The following is a 22102-nucleotide window of genomic DNA, read 5'->3' on the forward strand; positions in this document are numbered from 1 at the left end:
TTTTATTCATTTTTTTTTTTTTTTTTTAGCAAAACATTGACAATGCATCCTCAACCTGCTTGTTTGCCAGCTTCATTTTGATATCGGATCAACTTTCTGGAGTACAAAAAAAAAAGCAAAAAACCGTAACTTACACTTGCACTGAATTTAAATATGACTGAGATTCTTGACAGGTTTAATGGGATTCAGTATAATTTGTCTGCAATGCAAAAGCAATTAGCCATACTCATCACTCTTCCAGAAGTGTCTCAGGTTTCTCATATTCAAATAATTTAAAGTCTGTTTTATAAAGATTGTACAATTTTCTCCTGTCAGCTATGGATATGTTTGCAAACCAGTCTCTCTCCCAGTTTACTGATGTCCTATCCTTAAGCCCTGGGGGAAAGTGAATATATTTTTCCAGCCCAAGAATCTTCAACAAATGCTCTGTATCCTCATCAAGAGTTTCCAGCTTCCCAACAAAATCATAGTCAATTTGGCACGGATGGCAGAGTCTGTACATCTGCTGCCAGTGTTCATTGAATGGATTCTCCTTCTCAGTCTGTGGATCTAACAGGTACTGAATAAAGTGAGTAAAGGACAGTCTGATACCTGCAGCGAAGGCCTCTTGAGCGGAGTCAGGGGGGGTTGAAATATTAGCATAACGCTGAAGCATTGTGGAGCCATACGTTCTGTAGAAATACTCATCTGGCTTAGCAAATTTGTTCCGGAAAGCAGAAATAAGTCGTACAAAAGGGTCCCGTACAAAAAGGAACTTTGTCTAATTCTTTACTTTCTGATGCATTAAAGGATGTGAGAAATTACCAAAGAGCCTCCAAAACTCGTGGGATAACGCTGGTGGTACATCAAGAGGATCCAGATATGGAGCTCCATTTGGTGCCTTCAGGTTCTGGCTGAGCACAATCATGACTCGTTTCCAGTTGGTACATGCTACCTTCGGTACAAAACAGTAAATAACACCATTACGATCATCCACAATGAGATGGTCCAGTGCTTTGTTTGGAATCTGCTCAAATGTGATTAATTTCTCTTTAAAATTCAGGCTGCTATTGGCCGAGCAAAGCTCTCTTATAACACGTCTAAGATGTGCTTGACGCAGTTTGAGGTGTGTGAGATCTTGTGATGAAGCTGTGTGTAGGGAAAAAGTCCCATCTCTCATCTCATCCCAGCAAATGATTATGAAGAATATGACAAATACTGATCCCACAAGAAAGAAACACTGGAGCTGCCTCTGCATTCCCATTTTCACTGGACACCAGATTCTCAAAAGAGACTGAATGCTAAATATTATTGTCTCTGGAATGAATCAAATTGGGAATTCTGGAGAAAAACACAAAAAGGACAGTTGAATTCTGAATTTACAATCTACCACAAAATATTCTCAACACTATATATAAACTCACACACAATGTGAAAGGAGCATAAAAGTTGATATTTCCGTCAGACAACATTCTTTTTAAAAAGATTTTATCCATGAGACGGTCAGTCTAGTTTAAAACATTCTTCATGTTCATCAAACTGTTTAGCAACAAGCAAACTTTCTAAGATTTGAGCCAGACTGTGAATGCAACATAGGCTTTATAATATAATACACAGAATTCATGCAGCACTTTAAATTGTTCATAATTAAGGACTAGCCTTTATAATTAAGCATGTAGGAGTGATTTGTAAAAACAAATATATAAATAAATAAAATAAAAAACAGGAAATGTTTTAGTAGGGGAGCTAACATTTGACCAAAAAAAGAAAAAAAAAAAAGACATGCATGTTAAAAATCCGGCATGTTAATTTTCTGTATATTTGCGTCTGGCATTCGCCTAAACGTAAAATAGTTATGAAATGCCATGAGATAATGCGCTACTAGCCTATCTATTCAAAGTGAAGATTCGGCGTAACTATTTACTTTGGCTATCAGTAACACATTACCATGTTCCCAGGGCCAGATTAACATAAGGGCTAGGTGGGGCTGAAGCCCCAGGGCCCGCGGGTAGAGGGGGCCCGTGATTGGCTGGAGGAAATGAGATTGACAAGTCATAGGTGGTTGATTTGTGTCTAATAAAATAACAAGAAAAAATGATTGGAAAATGTGCCTGACTGACAAATCACCATCCAATCAAAATCACTTTACAATTCGCGCCATGGCATCGGGAAACGCCTCTTTGCGTTATGCTATTGCATGTAACGTTAGACCATGATGTAGACTAGAAAATGGGAAATTGGCCTTTATTGCTTGTTCAGCCTCGCTGGTGTTCAAAATGATAAACAAAAGTGATAGTGGTGCTCAAAAAAGGAAAAATAAGCTTGAAAGGGAGAAAAGGGATGCTAATCTTACAGCAAAAATTCCAAAACTAACTAACTACTTCGGTTCACATAAAACATCCGAGCCAGTGGAAGACCCGCGTGCAGCGGCAGCTCAAAATTATCTTCACCCACCGACACCGTCGCCGATCTGCGTGCTTTACATGTTGAAGAAGGTGAGATAGCAGCTGCAGCAAGTTATTATTCTTATCGAGTCGAGTCGATTGATTTTATTGCCGTTTGAATTCAGAATGTCAGTGTTTTTCTCTCATCATCATCACCCGCGTAAAAATCTCGAATTAACTTTCCTACTGTTTTTTGACGAACACCAATGTCGTGTGATTTGTCTCCACTATCTGCCTTTGAAGCACATTCTGTCAGTTGCAGTTCTGGTGTCTCCATCCGTACAACTCGACCTCGACACATTCACATATCACATGTTAACACAGCGGTAGAGTTACTCACGGGACACTGCACTTATTCGCAATCACAAAAGTTCTTTATTTGCATGTGCTTTAAAGCCCTGCCAGTTAAACATGTCATTCGTGTGCTGTTCTGAGATGCGCTTTTTCTGACCCCATACACCCGAAGCGTGCACACACAGCACCTGACTACTGGACTTCATCTTTCGCGTCTGATTGCGCTATAATACTGTCAAATACACAAAAGGTTTACATAAACACAGTTTGTTATGTCTGAAGTGAGTTGAGAAAATCGGACGCGTGCAGGTCTTAAAGTGACAGCATCCTAATAGTTAGCATGCGGACCCTTGTCCTTAAAGGGATAGTTCACCCAAAAATTAAAATCCTGTCATCACATACGCACTTTCAAGTTGTTTTAAACCTGAATGAGTTTCTTTCTTCTGTTGAACACAAAAGAAAATATTTTGAAGAATGTAGGTAACCTAACAGTTGCTGGTCCCCATTATATTTTTTTCCTACTATGAAAATTAATGTGGAAATCACTGGGGACCATTAACTGTTTGGTTACCCACATTCTTCAAAATAGTTTATTTTGTGTTAATCAGAGGAAAGAATTATTGTGTCAGCAATATATGCAATACAATTTTAAAATATGTTAAATATTTTATATGTTAAATATATTTTAAAATATGTTAAGTAGCATGGAATATTTAGTGTGCTTGTGCTTATATAAAATGATTTGATAAAATTAAATTTGTAAAAATATAAAAATAATAACAATAAAAAAAAAAAATTCTTGTGGTACAAGACACTGTGGCATGGTAATCATATGAAAGGGGGCCCTTGGTGTTGCTATAGCCCCAGGGCCCAACGTGTTCTTAATCCGGGCCTGCATGTTCCCCACCCAACGAACACCTGTTTCACCAGACTCGCGTTTGTTAGTCGTCCATGTCTTCAGCTTTTTAGATCTTGTTAAATTGTAGTGTAATGCCAAAACGTAGTAATGCTAAGTAATAGATGCCCTGAAAGTGACACGACTAAATTACTGCATAAACAACATAAGCTACCATAGCCTACTTCTGGGTTCATCCCAAAATGATAAATCAATCTTTACTCACCTTCAATGAGGCAAGTATCTTCTCATCATATAGTTGTCCGAATGGCGTTCTTTCTCCACAAAACGAGGAGTCGTGTTTGAATCGAGTTTTCATTTGGTTTCTCAGGGAGGTGCCCCTGTGTATTTTACGGGTGAGCCAGAGTAAACCGCTATCTCTCCTGAACGCACTTTTAATAGGTTAGTAGGCTATATAGCCGTATTTGCAAATATTTGAATATTTATATAAACAAAGTATATTATTTATATACAGTATAGTATTTTCAGGAAATTAATTCAGAATTGCAAAATATCAAACATTTGAATGCATTTGTTGAATCCTGTTAAACTAAAAGTTGAAGAATATTGTTTTACAAGTATTCAAGTCACGTGTCAGAATCATCAAATAAACTCTAGTCCATATACATCTAAGCAAACAAATTATCTGAATCCGTGTACAGAAAAACAGAAGAAAATATGAAACCGTTTTTTTTCATTACAACGACACCTAAACCAAAAGGTAGTCTACACTGCGTTCCAAATTATTATGCAATTGACATATCAGTAAGATTTCAGTACAATAAACATTCAGATTTTAGTTTTTCTAAGAAAATGTTTGTTTGTTTGTTTGTTTATTTATCCATGTCTTTTTAGATAACTGGTATCAATCTCAGACAAAATAATTTGCCAGGACTATGGAAACCCTACTTAGAGGTTGTTCCACATTATTAAGCAAGTCATAGTTCTCATGCAATATGGGGAGGAAGAAAGATCTTTCTGAAGATGAAAAGCATGAAATGGTGCAATGTTGTGCAAAAGGCATGAAAACAACTAATATTGTGTGAAACTGAATGGAGATTATCAAATTATCATAAGATTTGTGAGTGATTTAGAGCATAGCAGAACTCGGTCAGATAAAGGCTTATTAATGAAAGTTCCTATCAAAAAATTAATTGTATTAAAAGGGCAGCTATAAAAAAAAAAGCCAGTGTTGAGCAGCAAACAGGTATTTGAAGCTGCTGGTGTCTCTGGAGTCTTGAGAACCTCACCATGCAGGCTGGCAGTTGTGCGTAAAGATGCATTTTAGACACCACTAACCAAACCTCACAAAGAGAAACATTTACAGTGGGTGTAGAAATACATTTTCAAACAGTTTTATTGCTGTGGTGTTTTTTTGCAGCATGGGATAGTGCATAGTGCATTGTACAAATAGTGCATTGTACTATGCACTATCCTCCTTTTTATACCATAGCTGAAAATGGCCAGTTATGAGCTCCACATATCTTGCAAAAGTCATTTTAATACCCTCCATCTCACTTCCCTGTATTCCAGCCCAAATCATCACCCACCAGCTCCTTGCTTACGTCGCAGTCTTGTTGGAACGTGGAGCCATTCACCAACCATCCAGAAATCCATCCATTTAGACCATCCATTGCAGTACTGCATTAGTCAGTGAATAAAACTATTTAAAAATTAGTCTTCATGTATTTCTAAACCCATTGTAAATGTTTCTCTTTGTGAGGTTTGGTTTGGAGTGGCTGAAATGCATCTTTACGCACAACTGCCAGCCTGCATGGAGAGCTTCTTGAGACTCCAGAGGCACCAGCAGCTTCAAATACCTGTTTGCTGCTCAACACTGGCTTTTTTTATAGCTGCCCTTTTAATACAATTACATTTTTTGACAGGAACTTTCCTCAATAAGCCTTTATCTGACCGAGTTCTGCTGTGCTCTAAATCACTCACAAATCTTATGATAATTTGATTATCTCCATTCAGTTTCACACAATATTAGTTGTTTTCATGCCTTTTGCACAACATTGCACCATTTCATGCTTTTCATCTTCAGAAAGATCTTTCTTCCTCACCATATTGCATGAGAACTGTGACTTGCTTAATAATGTGGAACAACCTCTAAGTAGGGTTTCCATAGATCTGGCAAATTATTTTGTCTGAGATTGATACCAGTTATCTAAAAAGACATGGATAAATAAACGAACAAACATTTTCTTAGAAAAACTAAAATCTGAATGTTTATTGTACAGAAATCTTACTGATTTGTCTCTTGCATAATAATTTGGAACGCAGTGTATTCTGGATTTGGGGACCCAGGCAAAATATTACAATGTGTGGCCCTATACAATTGCACATACCTGGATCATCCTTGAGGTTCCTTTCATCGCGGTCCCAGAGTTGTGTCCAATTTTTCTACATCTTTCATGCAGCCTACATGTTATATACTCGAAATAGCAACAGTAGGCTAGCTAGATATGGTAAAAATTGGAAATCACACATGGAACTGTCTGAGCGGTGTGGTGGCTACATTTATTTTTATTTAGGCTATTTTAACTACAAATTTTAAATAAAATAAAAAATTAATTAAAAATTGAGTGCCTGTGTGGAAAGTGAATGCGCGTGCGTTCTCTACTTGGGTCATTCACAGAAAAGAGTGAGCGCAAAACAATTTAAAAAAAATATACGTGTTGCTCAATATTTAGTTAGGCTATAGATTCAGATGAATGATATTTTAATTTGCTGCAAAAGGATACACAAGCACGTTCAACGCTGACACGCAGACGGTTGTCGTGGTAACGAACACCACAGCAACCACTTGCATCAGTGCACATCAGTGCTGAACATGCATCTATATATAAAAAGCATTTTATAGGGGGCTTTTGCAAAGACTATAGAATAACACAAGACGCGTCACTCGTATTATTATGAATGGGAGAAAGTGCAACCAAAGAGCTTAGTGTATATTCTTTGGTGCAACGCGCAATATGGCGGAATAATGCTGTAAACAAACCAGCATGGCAGACTGTACAGAGCTTATGCTCATTTACAATCATTTTATTGCCAAAGGTGCTTACTCCTTGCTTATTTTAGGGAAACGGAGAAGGAAAAATGGGCGCATAAGGCAAGAGAAGGTGTTATAACTTTTATTTTACGTTATTTAAGCATGCACTTGCATAAACACCACATCTGTAGGGGCTGCCATTGTTGTTTCGTGGGCTATGTGACGTCAGTGCACGGAACTTGGAGTACATCGATCTAGTACAAATTCATGGGTGGGAAGTCATGGGTTTGACGTTCCAGTGCATTTTCACGGGTAGAAGGTTGGAAAAACACGGCATCAGTCCCGCCTTCTAAATAAGAGCCAATCACCGATTGGTAAAGTCATTGCGTCACTGCAGTGGCCGTGAGAAGCTCCGGTTTCTATAGAAACAGTCAGATGCATGCCTCCGAGACGCGCATTTAGGACTGTGCATGCGCATTAGGCTGATCCAGCCAGAAAAATAAATTTTTTTTGTCATGATTCGAGCGTTTAGAAACAATTTATGAGACAGTTGTTGTCAGATTTCATTGGTGATTTCAAATATGAAATTTAATCGAAAGCTTTGCAAACAGCTTTAGAGAATTTGATGTTTCCTCATTCAAAGAGAATGGAGCTGCACTTGGATGCCCGAGCAGTTATATATCTAAGTTATAGTATTAACCTTAATTTCATGTCATTGAACATATTATATTAATATGTCTTGTCAACATTTTGGAAATTGTTTTTGTGTTCATTGAGATATTGTTTAAAATGTTAGTTTTCAAAAATGGGGTGTAGCCTACTCATTTATGCTGAGCACTGTATATATATATATATATATATATATATATATATATATATATATATATATATTAGGCCTATTTGTTTATTTTTGTTTCTTGTTGGCACTATGGTTACCATTATCTTCTATTATAAAAACAAACTGAAACAAATACAAAATTGTTTATTGCATATTAGATACATTTTAATACATACACTTGCATGCACTTGGAAAAAAAGCTAGTGATGGGCTAAATAACAGTGAATACATAGAAAAAAATAGTATAATACATAAGCAACATGAATAAACCATTCAGATACAAGAAAATACATAGCATTTATAGAAACAAAAATATGTTCCATGTAATAAATCAATGTAAAAAAAAAAGGCATCATATCTTGATTACACTCATTTAAAAAAAAAAAATGTCTGACGTTACTGTTTCCAGGTCCAAAAGCTCTATCAGATGCCAGAAGCAAACAACAAATGATGCTATAAACACTCAGTGTGTTATTGTATGCCTTAGTTACAACAATGCCCTGTTTCGTGGTGTTAATTGCATACCTTAGCACTTAGCCAAGTGTTGCATGATTTAACATGTTTCTAGCGTGTTTGGTACGTACGTATATGGCATATTTAAATGTGTTTCTGGGAGTGAATTACACTGTAAAGCATGCCATTTCCTGTTGTCAGCAGGTTGCACTATGACTAACAGAAAAGCGAAATGGCCAGGACTCTTATCAAACATGTGACATTTGGGGCAGTTCGGACATTGTATGCCAGAGTTACAACAACTTTCTTTTTTACGGCGAAACATCGAACTTTGTCAGGCCGCCACGGACACGCCCAACAGCGAAAACTCTAGATCAGTGATCTCAAACTCAGTTCCTGGTGCGCCACAGCTCTGCACAGTTTAGCTCCAATCAGCTCCAACTCACACGTGCTTGGAAGTTTCTATTAATCCTGAAGACCTTGATTAGCTGGATCAGGTGTGTTTGATTAGGGTTGGAGCAAAACTGTGCAGAGCTGTGGCCCTCCAGGAATTGAGTTTGAGACCACTGCTCTAGATCTTTGCAATTTAACGTCGCAAAGGCCTTTAGATTAGACTGAGCAAATACGATGGTTATCTGATAAAATCTCTGGGAGGAGATTATTAAAGTACAACATCTGGAGATGGCAAAAACTGCAAAAATTTTGCAGAGAAAATTTAAAATATCTCACTTCCTGTTGGGTTTTTAGATTTTGCTCCCAGGGACTTTTTTGTAGGTACTGGGATGTTACACATGTCGACCGAATTTCATACTTCTAAATGGAGAGTGAACGGCACTTTCAAATTTTGTAGGTGGTGCTATTGAGCCATTTTGCCACAACCAATTCTGAAACTCATATCAGATGTAAATTTTCACCGCTTCTGACACGTGTTCAAAGTTTCATGAGTTTTCAAGCATGTTTAGGCCCTCAAAAATGTGATTCATTCCTCAAAGATGTTTTTTTTTTTTTTTTTTAGCAAAACATTGACAATGCATCCTCAACCTGCTTGTTTGCCAGCTTCATTTTGATATCGGACCAACTTTCTGGAGTACAAAAAAAAAAGCAAAAAAACCCTAACTTACACTTGCACTGAATTTAAATATGACTGAGATTCTTGACAGGTTTCATGGGATTCAATATAATTTCTCTGCAATGCAAAAGCAATTAGCCATACTCATCACTCATCCAGAAGTGTCTCAGGTTTCTCGTATTCAAATAATTTAAAGTCTGTTTTATAAAGATTGTACAATTTTCTCCTGTCAGCTATGGATATGTTTGCAAACCAGTCTCTCTCCCAGTCTACTGATGTCCTATCCTTAAGCCCTGGGGGAAAGTGAATATATTTTTCCAGCCCAAGAATCTTCAACAAATGCTCTGTATCCTCATCAAGAGTTTCCAGCTTCCCAACAAAATCATAGTCAATTTGGCACGGATGGCAGAGTCTGTACATCTGTTGCCAGTGTTCATTGAATGGCTTCTCCTTCTCAGTCTGTGGATCTAACAGGTACTGAATAAAATGAGTAAAGGACAGTCTGATACCTGCAGCGAAGGCCTCTTGAGCGGAGTCAGGGGGGGTTGAAATATTAGCATAACGCTGAAGCATTGTGGAGCCATACGTTCTGTAGAAATACTCATCTGGCTTAGCAAATTTGTTCCGGAAAGCAGAAATAAGTCGTACAAAAGGGTCCCGTACAAAAAGGAACTTTGTGTAATTCTTTACTTTCTGATGCATTAAAGGACTTGAGAAATTACCAAAGAGCCTCCAAAACTCGTGGGATAACGCTGGTGGTACATCAAGAGGATCCAGATATGGAGCTCCATTTGGTGCCTTCAGGTTCTGGCTGAGCACAATCATGACTCGTTTCCAGTTGGTACATGCTACCTTCGGTACAAAACAGTAAATAACACCATTACGATCATCCACAATGAGATGGTCCAGTGCTTTGTTCGGAATCTGGTCAAATGTGATTAATTTCTCTTTAAAATTCAGGCTGCTATTGGCCGAGCAAAGCTCTCTTATAACACGTCTACGATGTGCTTGACGCAGTTTCAGGTGTGTGAGATTTTGTGATGAAGCCGTGTGTAGGGAAAAAGTCCCATCTCTCATCTCATCCCAGAAAATTATAATGAAGAATGTGACAAAAACTGATCCCACAAGAAAGGCACACTGGAGCTGCCTCTGCATATTCGCTGGACACCAGATTCTCAAAAGAGACTGAATGCTAAATATTATAGTCTCTGGAATGAATCAAGTTGGGAATTCTGGAGAAAAACACAAAAAGGACAGTTGAATTCTGAATTTACAATCTACTAACACAAAATATTCTGGTAACACTTTAGAATACTGATCCTTCATTAATGAATAACTACACAGGAACAAATGAATAATGCATTATTAAAACTCTAGTAATGACTATTAACTAACAAGAAACTCTGATTAATGTATTAGTTAGTATTAGTGCTCAGTTGAAGATAGTAGTTCAATATTAGCTAATCAGTAACCATTGTTTTTTCATACCTCCCAGAGAACTAAGAACTACTATATACAGGTTCATAATTAACATGAATGTATAATTAATTCTAAAGTAAACACACTAGTAATGCTGAAGTATTACTAAATCCTTCAGAAGGAATTACTAATTATTTGGATCAGTATTCTTAAGTGAAAAGCATGATAACTACTGAAGTCATTGTAAACTTTTGATGCTTTTGTATGTTTTGTACAGTAATTCCTTATGATATATTTGGTAACACTTGAGTAATTACTTGTGGGTTACCATGATCTTCACTTTAGAATACTGATCCAAATAATTGGTTCTTTTAGAAGGATGTAGTAACTCTTGAGTTATTACTAGTGGGTTACCATGATCTTCACTTTAGAATACTGATCCAAATAATTAGTTCTTTTAGAAGGATGTAGTAACTCTTGAGTTATTACTAGTGGGTTACCATGATCTTCACTTTAGAAAACAGATCCAAATAATTAGTTCTTTTAGAAGGATGTAGTAACTCTTGAGTTATTACTAGTGGGTTACCATGATCTTCACTTTAGAATACTGATCCAAATAATTAGTTCTTTTAGAAGGATGTAGTAAATCTTGAGTTATTACTATCCAATACTTTACAAAAACCTCAAAAGTTTACAATGACTTCAGTAGTTACTAGAGAATTATCATGTTATTCACTTTAGAATGCTGATCCAAATAATTAGTAATTCCTTCTGAAGGATTTGGTAATACTTCAGTCATTACTAGTGTGTTACCATGACCTTCACTTTAGAAGTAATTATACATTATGCATCATTCATGTTAATTATGAACCTGTATATAGTAGTTCTTAGTAGTTCTCTGGGAGGTATGAAAAAACAGTAGTTACTGATTAGCTAATAGTGAACTACCACCTTCAAATCACTATTACTTACTAATTCATTAATCAGAGTTTCTTGTTAGTTAATAGTAGTTAATAGAGTGTTAATAATGCATTACTCATTTGTTCCTGTGTAGCCATTCATTAATGAAGGAACAGTATTCTAAAGTGTTACCAAAATTCACTATAGCCTAAACTCACACACAATGTGAAAGTAGCATAAACGCTGATTTTCCATCAGATTACATTCGTTTTAAAAAAGATTTTATCCATGAGCTGGTTCGTCTGGTTTAAAACAGCGTTCTTCATGTTCAGCTAGCTGTTTAGCAACAGATAAACTTATTAAGATTTAGGTCAGCATGGACTGCATGCAACATAGTCTTTATAATAGGCTATAATACACAGAATTCATGCAGCACTTTAAAATTTTCATAATTCAGAACTAGCCTTTATAAATAGGCCTGTAAGGGTGATTTTTAAAAAAAAATAATAATAATCATAATAATAATAAATAATAATAATTCATTTAAAAAAATAAATCAGGAAATGCTTTAGTAGCTAACATTTGACAAAAAAGACAAAAGAAACGAAAAAAAGAGCATCGTTTAAATCCAGCATGTTAATTTTCTGAATATTTGCGTCTGGCATTCGCCAAAACGTAAAATAGTTATGAATTGCCATGAGATAAGTGAAGTTTCGGCGTAATTATTTATCAGTAACACATTACCAACATTTATGTTCCCCACCCAACGAACAACTGTTTGACCAGACTCGAGTAGGCTATGTTAGTCGTCCATGTCTTCAGTTTTTTAGATCTTGTTAAATTGTAGTGTTATTCCCCAAAATGATAATCAATCATTACTCACCTTCAGTGAGCCTAGTATCTCCTCATCCTGTAGTGGATCGAATGGCGTTCTTTCTCCAGTTGTTCGAATGTCCTTCTTTCTCCACATAAGGAGGAGTCGTGTTTCAATCGAGTTTTCATTTGGTTTCTCAGAAAGGTGCGAGCCGGAGTAAACCGCTGCTCTCACTCTCCTGAACACGCTTTTACATACATATAGGCCTATTTGAATATTTATATAATATTTTTTGCAGGTACAAAACATGTTTTTTTGTTGGTTTTTTTACCTGCATCAGCAAACTATTCGCAGAAATTGTAAGCAAACAAGTTTTAAGTTTGCTTGTTTATTTACTCATTTATTTAATAATTCACTTAAATTTATTATCACGGGAAATGACGTGGACGATATGTGAATCAGTGTCCATCATCAGCAACTGGTGATAAAGTAAAATGCCACGTCGCAATATTGAAAATATTTCCATTTTACACCATGAAGGCGAGCCAGTTGATATCACACAAACAATGAGCAATCTTTACGTGAGAGTTATGCGGGTGAAGAAGTCCCAGCCGGCATTTCAATGTTTATTCAACATTGAAACAACGTCAGGTACCATGGTTGGATCAACGTTGGATTACCTTTCGGTTTTGCAAATTGGATCAACGTTAATATTGTGACGTTGTTTCACCGTTGATATCGCGTCGTGGTTTCACCGTCTTATGGTTGAATTAATGTTGGATTACCTTTCGATTTTGCAAATTGGATCAACGTTGAAAATGCGACGTTGTTTCACCCTCTTACCTCCAACAAGGATGAATACAATATTTTACATTAAATTACAATTTAGTTTGCGTTTGTACGAACATGACAATACTAAATAATTACTGTACATGCACTAAAAAAAAATACTAAAAATACTTTATAAAACAAATAAACATCTCAACTTTGCAATGTTTAGAGGTAATATTAAAAACCTGAAGAATACAATATGAAAATGCAAAGTTTTTTTCTACCATTACAGCACAAACCCTAAATCAAGGCTTTTTTTCTAGCTCAAAAAGATGCAGAAAATCTGTATTATGTACCCACACTATACTATACCTTCAACTAGATTACAAAAAACAACACTTTTTACAAGCACAAATTCTTAAGCATTTAAATTTTTTTTTTTTTTTTTTTTTTTGAGAACATCATATGCAGTGTCTGACAGTATTTTGTAAGACCGACAGTTTGTCTAGAGAGGGATTGCACTCCATAAGAAAACTGTCAATTTTAAAGATAAATCAAGAATTGCAGTATTGATCTTCCTACAAAGATGGTTGATGCTGTGGACCAGGGACCTTAACTTGTGTTGACTGTGGTGGTTGTGAAGGTGATGACTGGCGAAGGATGTCGAAGAGGGGGGGTACCGATATTTCTGACCTGCAACTTCCTTTTGTGCAGTGGAGGTTCGTGGAACAGTTTGAGAATGGACACAGGCCAGGAGCCGGTAACAGAACCGTGTTGGTGGAATCGGAGCATGGGACTGCCTGTCTGAGTTTTGTTAATAGCAGGAGACAGCATCAAATTTGACAAAATTAACCCTGCCTTAAATTAAATACATTTAATATGTAAAGGAGAAAAGCCTTGTTCAGTGCTTGGACATGTAGTGTAGTTGTGCTTTGGGTGATCCAAGACAGTCGCAGCTCAAGGTCCTTTCTGATACCGTCCCCTCCTCTCTCTTCACTTGTCCACTGTCTTTAATGCTGTGTATATTAAAAACAAACAAACATCAAAATATATTATCATTTAATACTTACATGTTACAGTTCATTCAGTTGCATCTACCAATGCAGGTTTATATTGTTTCCCCTGGGGGCTCCATATATTACTAATTATATGGAGAAACATTACACAACAGAATCCTATCTATACTTTGTATTAAGTAAATCAATTAAAATCAACCTAAGTACATTTATATTCAATTAAGTAATAGAAAATCACAAAATGTTAATAAATCAACTAGAAAAAGAAGTGACAGTGATATAGACAACAATCTCTTACCAAATTGCCAGTAATCAGCCAGATGTTTGGTGAATCGGACCCACTTTATATTAAGTGGCCTTAACTACTATGTACTTACATTTTAATTAATCATTTGATACAATGCACTTATTGTGTACATACATGTTTTTACATTGTACTTATATTTTAAAAACACCTGCATGTAATTACATCTGTAATTAATTTCTGTAATTACATTCATAATTACACTGTTGTCCCATCCCTTAACCCTTACCCCTACCCTTAAACCTACCCATACCACCAAAGCTTTCCCTAACCTTACCCGTATCAACCTCAATATCAGCAAAAGTGTTTTGCAATTCAATATGAACCCAATAAGTACATTGTACTTATTTTTTGATGTAAGTACATAGTAGTTAAGGCCACTTAATATAAAGTGGGACCGGTGAATCTACAAAAAGGAAAGAAATGGTTCACTGAAAAGTCCTTAAAATTAGGAATTTAATTTTTACTATAGACCTATTCATATTTCTGTTACGGTACACAGGAGACAGACACAGATGTAACAGGTAATGGTTGTTTTATTGACCACAGCAGAGCAGAGGATAACACACAGGTGAGTGAACTGGTTGAAGATAGGGTTGAACGGGTAGTATGAGGTATAGTTACTGTCCTTTCTGTTGCAGGTAGATATACGTTGGAGCTTGGAGATCGCTGGAGAACTTGGGAGCTGGCTGAAACACACCCACACAGCAGACGAGGCACACAGAGGGAAGGAGACACGCTGGAGACAGGTGAGTATACGAAGAGGAGTCCTTGAGGTAAGCATAACAGGGAGTATATGCGAACGAGACCGGACATGGAGTGCTGTGTGAGTGTGTGCTTTATAGTGCTGCTGATGAGTGGAGTGATGAGGTGCAGGTGGCGGTGATCAGTACTCTGGAGACAGCGTGCGTTGTGATTGGGTGATGTTGGAACCTGACGTGTCTGTGACAGTACCCCCCCTCCACGGTCCGCTCCAGAGGGCCGAGGACCCCGACGCCGTGGTGGTCGTCCTCTTCCCCGCGGTGCCGGTTTCTCAGGGTGACTGTCGTGGAATGTTTGGAGTAAGCTGGGGTCTAAGATATCGTTCCTTGGGACCCAGAAGCGCTCCTCGGGGCCGTATCCTTCCCAATCCACTAGATATTCCAGCTGACCACCACGACGGCGGGAGTCCAAGATCTCACGAACCTCATACGCAGCTCCGTCCTCCAGGATGAGTGGAAGGGGGGGTTCGGCGGGAGCCACGTCAGGTCCTGTGGGAAGAACAGAAGGGTGGTGAGCTTTCAGTAGTGACACGTGGAAAGTGGGGTGTATACGATACCCTTGTGGAAGACGGAGTTGATAGGTGACTGGATTGACCTGCTTGACGATGGGGAATGGGCCAATGAACCTGGGACTCAGCTTTCTGCAGGGCAGATGCAGTCTGATGTCCCGGGTGGATAGCCAAACCATCTGACCAGGCTGGAAGACTGGGGTGTTGGAGCGTCGGAGGTCAGCTACCATCCTGCGTCTGCGCAGGGCTCGTTGCAGTTGATGGTGTGCTGAGTCCCAGACCCTCTCGCTCTCTCGGAACCAGTAATCCACTGCCGGAACGTTGGAGGGTTCCCCGGACCAGGGGAACAGTGGGGGTTGGTAGCCGAGTACGCACTGGAACGGTGTGAGTCCTGTAGTCGACTGCCGGAGAGAGTTTTGGGCGTACTCGGCCCAACTCAGGAACTGGTTCCAAGAGTCCTGGTGGTCATGACAGAAGGTACGAAGGAAGCGGCCAATCTCCTGCACCTTCCTTTCCATCTGCCCATTCAACTGCAGGTGGTATCCGGAAGTCAGGCTGACGGCCACACCTAGGAGGGAGTAGAACGACTTCCATACTCTGGATATGAACTGGGGTCCTCGGTCGGAGACTATATCTTCTGGTATTCCGAAGTATCTGAAGACTTGGTTGAAGAGTATTTCGGCGGTCTCCATGGCAGTGGGTAATCCTGGAAGTGGAATCAGACGGCATGATTTAGAGAAGCGATCCACAACAACTAGGATGGTGGTATTTCCTTCTGAGATCAGTAATGAAATCCACTCCTAGGTGTGACCATGGGCGATCTGGAATGGGCAGCGGAAGGAGTTTCCCAGCTGGCAGATGACGAGGAGACTTGGAGATGGCACACTCCCGACAGCCCTGCACGTACCTTCTGACATCCGAAGCCATCCCTGGCCACCAGAAGCGTTCTTTTAGCAACGAGAGGGTTTCATTGACCCCCGGGTGACCAGTGCCAAGTGACGTGTGAGCCGAATGAATGGTGGGAGTGCGTCGTGTCCGTGGAATGTACAGCAAGCCAGGTGGACAGCCCGGCGGAGGGTTCGTGGAGGCATTGGAGGAGGGGATGGTCTCTTCTGACCAGGTAATTGGACTCACGATGAGAGAGCTCGGGATGATGGGTTCAGGTTCTTCGGTCTTTTCCTCAGGAGCATGGAGACGGGAGAGAGCATCTGCCTTCACGTTTTTGGTACCTGGGCGGTAGGAGATGGTGTAATTAAAGCGGGAGAAGAACATGGCCCAGCGAGCTTGTCTAGGGTTCAGTCTCTTTGCTGACCGAAGATATTCAAGGTTCTTATGGTCTGTCAATACCAGGAACACGTGCTTGGCTCCCTCCAGCCAATGCCTCCACTCTTCCAAGGCAAGCTTAACAGCAAGAAGTTTACCTGTCACCGATGGAGTAGTTGACTTCCGCCGGGCTGAGCTTGTGGGAGAAGGCGGCGCATGGATGGAGTCTACTTGGCGTCCCCTGCTGCTGCGACAACACCGCTCCCACTCCAGTTGTCGAGGCGTCCACTTCGACGACGAACTGTTTCTCTGGGTCTGGATGGACGAGTAAGGGAGCGGTGGTGAAGGCTTCCTTTAGGTGGTTAAAGGCGTTGGTGGCTGCTGGGTTCCAGGACAGAGACTTGGGCTTATTACGGAGCAGGCTGGTAAGTGGATGGGTGATGGAACTGTAACCTTTGATGAACCGTCTGTAAAAGTTGGAGAATCCGAGGAAGCGCTGGAGTTCTTTAATGGTGGTGGGTTCTGGCCAGTTGGTGATGGACTCCACCTTCCTCTCGTCCATCCAGATGCCACTGTGGTCTATGTTGTAACCCAGGAAAGAGACGGAAGGTTGGTGGAAGGAGCACTTCTCTGCCTTGAGGAACAGGTTGTACTGACGAAGACGGGTGAGGACCTCCGCAACGTGTTGGCGATGTTCGGCCTGGCTCCGGGAGTATATGAGTATGTCGTCGATGTAGACTAGGACAAAGCGGTGGAGAAACTCCCGGAGCACCTCATGTATGAAATCCTGGAATACGGAGGGGGCGTTGACCAGTCCATATGGCATAACCAGATATTCGTAGTGGCCAGTAGGGGTGATGAAGGCGGTCTTCCACTCGTCCCCCTCACGTATCCGGATGAGGTTGTACTCGCTGCAGAGGTCCAGCTTCGTAAACACAGTGGCACCACGGAGATGTTCCAGGGCCGCTGGGACGAGAGGAAGGGGATACCTGAACTTGACTGTGATTTTGTTGAGTGAGTGATAATCAATGCATGGCCGCAAGCCTCCGTCCTTTTTAGCCACGAAGAAGAAACTGGAAGCAGCAGGGGAAGTAGACGGCCTGATGTAACCTTGGGCGAGGGCTTCCTTGATGTAATCCTCCATGGCCTTCTCCTCCGGGATGGAAAGAGGGTATCTCTTACCCTTTGGCATTGGTTCACCCGGAAGCAGGTCGATGGCACAGTCCCATGGCCGGTGTGGAGGCAGCTTGGAAGCCTGTTGCGGGCAGAAGACATCGCTGAAGGGGGCATAACACTTGGGGATGTCGACGGAGCGTTGTTCGACTGGACTTTCGATGGACGTGGCGCAGAGAGAGAGGTCAGGTGAAGGAGATGGTGGAACAGGAAGTTCAGCCAGACAGCGAGAGAAGCATGTGTCGCCCCACTTCAGGATTTCGCCCGTTTTCCAGGAGATGGTGGGGTTGTGCTGCTCCAACCAGGGGCGCCCCAGAACCACGTCAGCGGTGGAGTCCTCCAGAACTAGCAGATGTGCCTCTTCTTGGTGTAATAAACCAACTTGAAGTGTTATTGGTCCAGCCACGGTGCGGACGCGCTTACGGCTCAGGGGTCTGCCGGTTATTGAGCTGATCCTGTAGATGGTCGGAGACGGAGTGGTCTTGAGACGTAGTTGGCGACAGATGGCGCCAGAGACGAAGTTGCCGGCTGACCCCGAGTCGATGAGCGCGACCACTGAAAGGGAGACAGTAGCGGCAGTAAGATTGACGACAGTAGTGAGTGGTTTCATTTTATGAGTAGCAGGAATAATAGCACTCACCAGGGGTCGCGGCGGTCGTGTGGGGCATGCTGCAATCACATGCCCAGGGTCTCCACAATAGAGATAGAGATGAAGGGTCAGCCGGCGGCAGCGTTCTTCAGAAGATAAACGAGAGTTTTCCACTTCCATGGGTTCTTGGGCTGGTTCTGGAGTGCTGACGGGTTCGGATCGGCAGAGGAGCACGTTGGAGAGGGACTGGTCCTGGTGCTCTTGGATGCACGCTTGTATGCGAGTGGCGCAGCGAAGGGAGAGCTGGATGAACTTTTCAAGGCCGATGGAGTCCTCGCATGCAGTGAGATGCAGCCGCACCCGAAGTTCTAATCCTTGACGATAAGTTGTTATCAGGGCTTGTTCATTCCATCTGCTGAGTGCTGCAAGCGTTCTGAATTGCAAAGCATAATCGTAGATGGACATTGATCCTTGTTTTAAATTATAAAGTTTCTCACCAGCTGAAGAATCCGTGATCGGTTTCCCGAACACTTCCCGGAAGTGGGAAATAAACGCCGAGTAGGATTGGGTTACAGCGCCCTGCTAGGACCAGATTGAATCGGCCCATTTTAATGCTTTGCCGCTGAGCTGAGAAATGATGAACGCAATCTTGGATGTGTCACTCGGGTACAGGTGCGGCTGCATCTCCAGGACCAGTGTGCATTGCAGCAGGAATCCGCTGCAATCCTCCGCCGATCCTGAGAAGGGCGCCGGTTTGGCCATGGGACTGGCATACGGCGGCAACGAAGGAGAACTGTTGACATTGGTGGTGGTGTTCGCTGGTGCAGGTGAAGGGACAGTGACTGGAGATGGCGGTGGTGGGTTGATGGTCAATGTGCGCCGAAGCGCATCTCCCAGTTCCTGAAATGGATCCGGCTGGCTCATACTGGGTCTGCGGTGTAGGTCCGGTCTTCTGTTACGGTACACAGGAGACAGACACAGATGTAACAGGTAATGGTTGTTTTATTGACCACAGTAGAGCAGAGGATAACACACAGGTGAGTGAACTGGTTGAAGATAGGGTTGAACGGGTAGTATGAGGTATAGTTACTGTCCTTTCTGTTGCAGGTAGATATACGTTGGAGCTTGGAGATCGCTGGAGAACTTGGGAGCTGGCTGAAACACACCCACACAGCAGACGAGGCACACAGAGGGAAGGAGACACGCTGGAGACAGGTGAGTATACGAAGAGGAGTCCTTGAGGTAAGCATAACAGGGAGTATATGCGAACGAGACCGGACATGGAGTGCTGTGTGAGTGTGTGCTTTATAGTGCTGCTGATGAGTGGAGTGATGAGGTGCAGGTGGCGGTGATCAGTACTCTGGAGACAGCGTGCGTTGTGATTGGGTGATGTTGGAACCTGACGTGTCTGTGACAATTTCCGGGTTTCTCAGAAGCGGAAGTCGTCATAGTTGGGTAAAAATCTATGGCGGTGAATGAGGGTGAATAAATTAATATATTTTTTGTGTTCCTATTTTCTCAAATATCGTCAACAGTGTCAGAGACTGACAGTAGAAAAGAAATTGTTGAATAAAGCCGTTTTTTTTTTCTGCACACAAAAAGTATTCTCATCGCTTCATAACATTAAGGTTGAAACCCTGTAGTCACGTAGACTATTTTAACGATGTCTTTACTACCTCTCTGGGCCATAAAAAGGTAATAACGTAGCTGTCTATGGAGGGTCAGAAAGCACTCAGATTTCATCAAAAATATCTTCATTTGTGTTCTGAAAATTAACAAAGTTCTTACGTGTCTGGAATGACATGAGAGTGAGGAATTAATGACAGAATTTTCATTTTTGGGTGAACTAACCCTTTAAGATACAGGGGATAAAAAAATTCAGTGTTGTTATATTTCATATACCTCAACGGAATTGAGTTAATTTGTTTTATTTGTTCTTATTTTATTACTGTCTCTCTACTTGTCTTTTTTGTAAATTCAATTCAGTTTGAAATCAGGCTTTCTTGTGCTGCATGTGAGCTATTGCAACAAAGTTACCCTATTGTAAAGACACAAATACACAGAGTGAGCAAATATTTAAGTGCAATTATTGTAATGGTAGTTGATCAATGTTTAAATATGTAAACAAAAGCTTAAATTAAAATCTGGCGTCTGTTCACTAGCAAACATAACTCAAAACAGACCTAGAGAAATACAATAAAAAAGATTAATGACCATGATATCCTGTTATCATAATAGTTAAACAAACGATTATAACTACAAGCATTATAACATTATACTTGTCACCTATGTTACCTCATTTAGCTGATTATTTAGCCTACAGGCCTTTCAAGGACAATCTCACTGAAACAACCTGGGGTTAATGATTTTAAAATGTGAGACTTCTTTCAAAAACATGTAAAATCTTACAGACCCACAACTTTTCAACAGTATAGTGTACTGAATGATTGAGGTTTTGCTTACTATAGTCATCTGGTTCATGGCCTTTGACAGGAGGTTGCTCAGCTCTGCTGGGGTGTAGGAGGCCATCCACATGGAAGGATCTACGAACATAACATGCAATTTGTCTCAGAGTCAACAATATTTAGTATAAAATGCAAGGTATATTACAAGGAACCAAGCTAAAGCAGAGGTGGAAAGAATAATATACATATTAAAAAATATACAGTACAGTCCAAAAGTTTGGAACCACTAAGATTTTTAATGTTTTTAAAAGAAGTTTCGTCTGCTCACCAAGGCTACATTTATTTAATAAATGAAAGAAAAATACAGTAAAAAACAGTAATATTGTGAAATATTATTACAATTTAAAATAACTGTGTACTATTTAAATATATTTGACAAAGTAATTTATTCCTGTGATGCAAAGCTGAATTTTCAGCATCATTACTCCAGTCTTCAGTGTCACATGATCCTTCAGAAATCATTCTAATATGCTGATTTGCTGCTCAATAAACATTTATGATTATTTTCAATGTTGAAAACAGTTGTGTACTTTTTTTTTCAGGATTCCTTGATGAATAGAAAGTTCAAAAGAACAGCATTTATCTGAAATACAAAGCTTCTGTAGCATTATACACTACCGTTCAAAAGTTTGGGGTCAGTAAGAATTTTTATTTTTATTTTTTTGAAAAGAAATTAAAGAAATTAATACTTTTATTCAGCAAGGTGTTACAACAGAGACACGGAGACTGAAGCAGAAGCAATCCAGTTAAGTATTTATTCACAAGTAGCTGAGCACAGAGTGATAACAAGCAGATGTAGCGTAATGAGAGATGAATGGAATATAATACTGTCCTTTTAAACTTGCAGATGCTGGATGAGAGATGCAATGGAGGGAGACGATGGAGACACTCACACACACAGGTAGGTTTGCACACAGGGAGACCAGGAGACGAAGGAGACGAAGGAGACGAAGGAGACGAAGGAGACGAAGGAGACGAAGGAGACGAAGGAGACGAAGGAGACGAAGGAGACGAAGGAGACGAAGGAGACGAAGGAGACGAAGGAGACGAAGGAGACGAAGGAGACGAAGGAGACGAAGGAGATCGCTGGAGCAGGTAGGGAAGTCGTTTGGGAGTCCTTAAGGTAAGCATACATATGTTGTAGTGCAAAC

The 22102-nt window shown here is 40.4% G+C and overlaps 1 protein-coding gene, 2 long non-coding RNA genes and 1 pseudogene across 3 annotated transcripts; all 4 read right to left on the reverse strand.

The window, feature by feature from the left end:
* Nucleotides 1-229: 229 nt before the first annotated feature.
* LOC125271449 lies at nucleotides 230-2556 on the reverse strand (annotated as a pseudogene).
* Nucleotides 2557-8880: 6324 nt separating this feature from the next.
* Nucleotides 8881-12944, reverse strand: LOC125272444 (carbohydrate sulfotransferase 12-like). Its single transcript, XM_048197261.1, has 2 exons — nucleotides 12170-12944; nucleotides 8881-10199 (listed from the first exon to the last, which is right to left on the reverse strand). Exon 2 carries the CDS (start codon nucleotides 10120-10122, stop codon nucleotides 9115-9117), a length of 1008 nt encoding a protein of 335 aa, XP_048053218.1. The 5' UTR covers nucleotides 10123-10199; nucleotides 12170-12944; the 3' UTR covers nucleotides 8881-9114.
* Nucleotides 12945-13730: 786 nt separating this feature from the next.
* On the reverse strand, nucleotides 13731-14270 carry LOC125271450. The gene is made up of 2 exons (XR_007185623.1): nucleotides 14186-14270; nucleotides 13731-13887 (listed from the first exon to the last, which is right to left on the reverse strand). It is a non-coding gene; the product is annotated as an uncharacterized LOC125271450 (long non-coding RNA).
* Nucleotides 14271-20625: 6355 nt separating this feature from the next.
* Nucleotides 20626-21169, reverse strand: LOC125271451. The gene is made up of 3 exons (XR_007185624.1): nucleotides 20950-21169; nucleotides 20782-20839; nucleotides 20626-20669 (listed from the first exon to the last, which is right to left on the reverse strand). It is a non-coding gene; the product is annotated as an uncharacterized LOC125271451 (long non-coding RNA).
* Nucleotides 21170-22102: the final 933 nt, after the last annotated feature.

Source organism: Megalobrama amblycephala, linkage group LG7 (assembly GCF_018812025.1).
Source record: "Megalobrama amblycephala isolate DHTTF-2021 linkage group LG7, ASM1881202v1, whole genome shotgun sequence".
Taxonomy (NCBI): domain Eukaryota; kingdom Metazoa; phylum Chordata; class Actinopteri; order Cypriniformes; family Xenocyprididae; genus Megalobrama; species Megalobrama amblycephala.

Excerpts from the sequence above, each read along its gene's own strand:
- LOC125272444 (XM_048197261.1), bottom strand. The coding sequence starts at position 10,122 with ATGCAGAGGCAGCTCCAGTGTGCCTTTCTTGTGGGATCAGTTTTTGTC.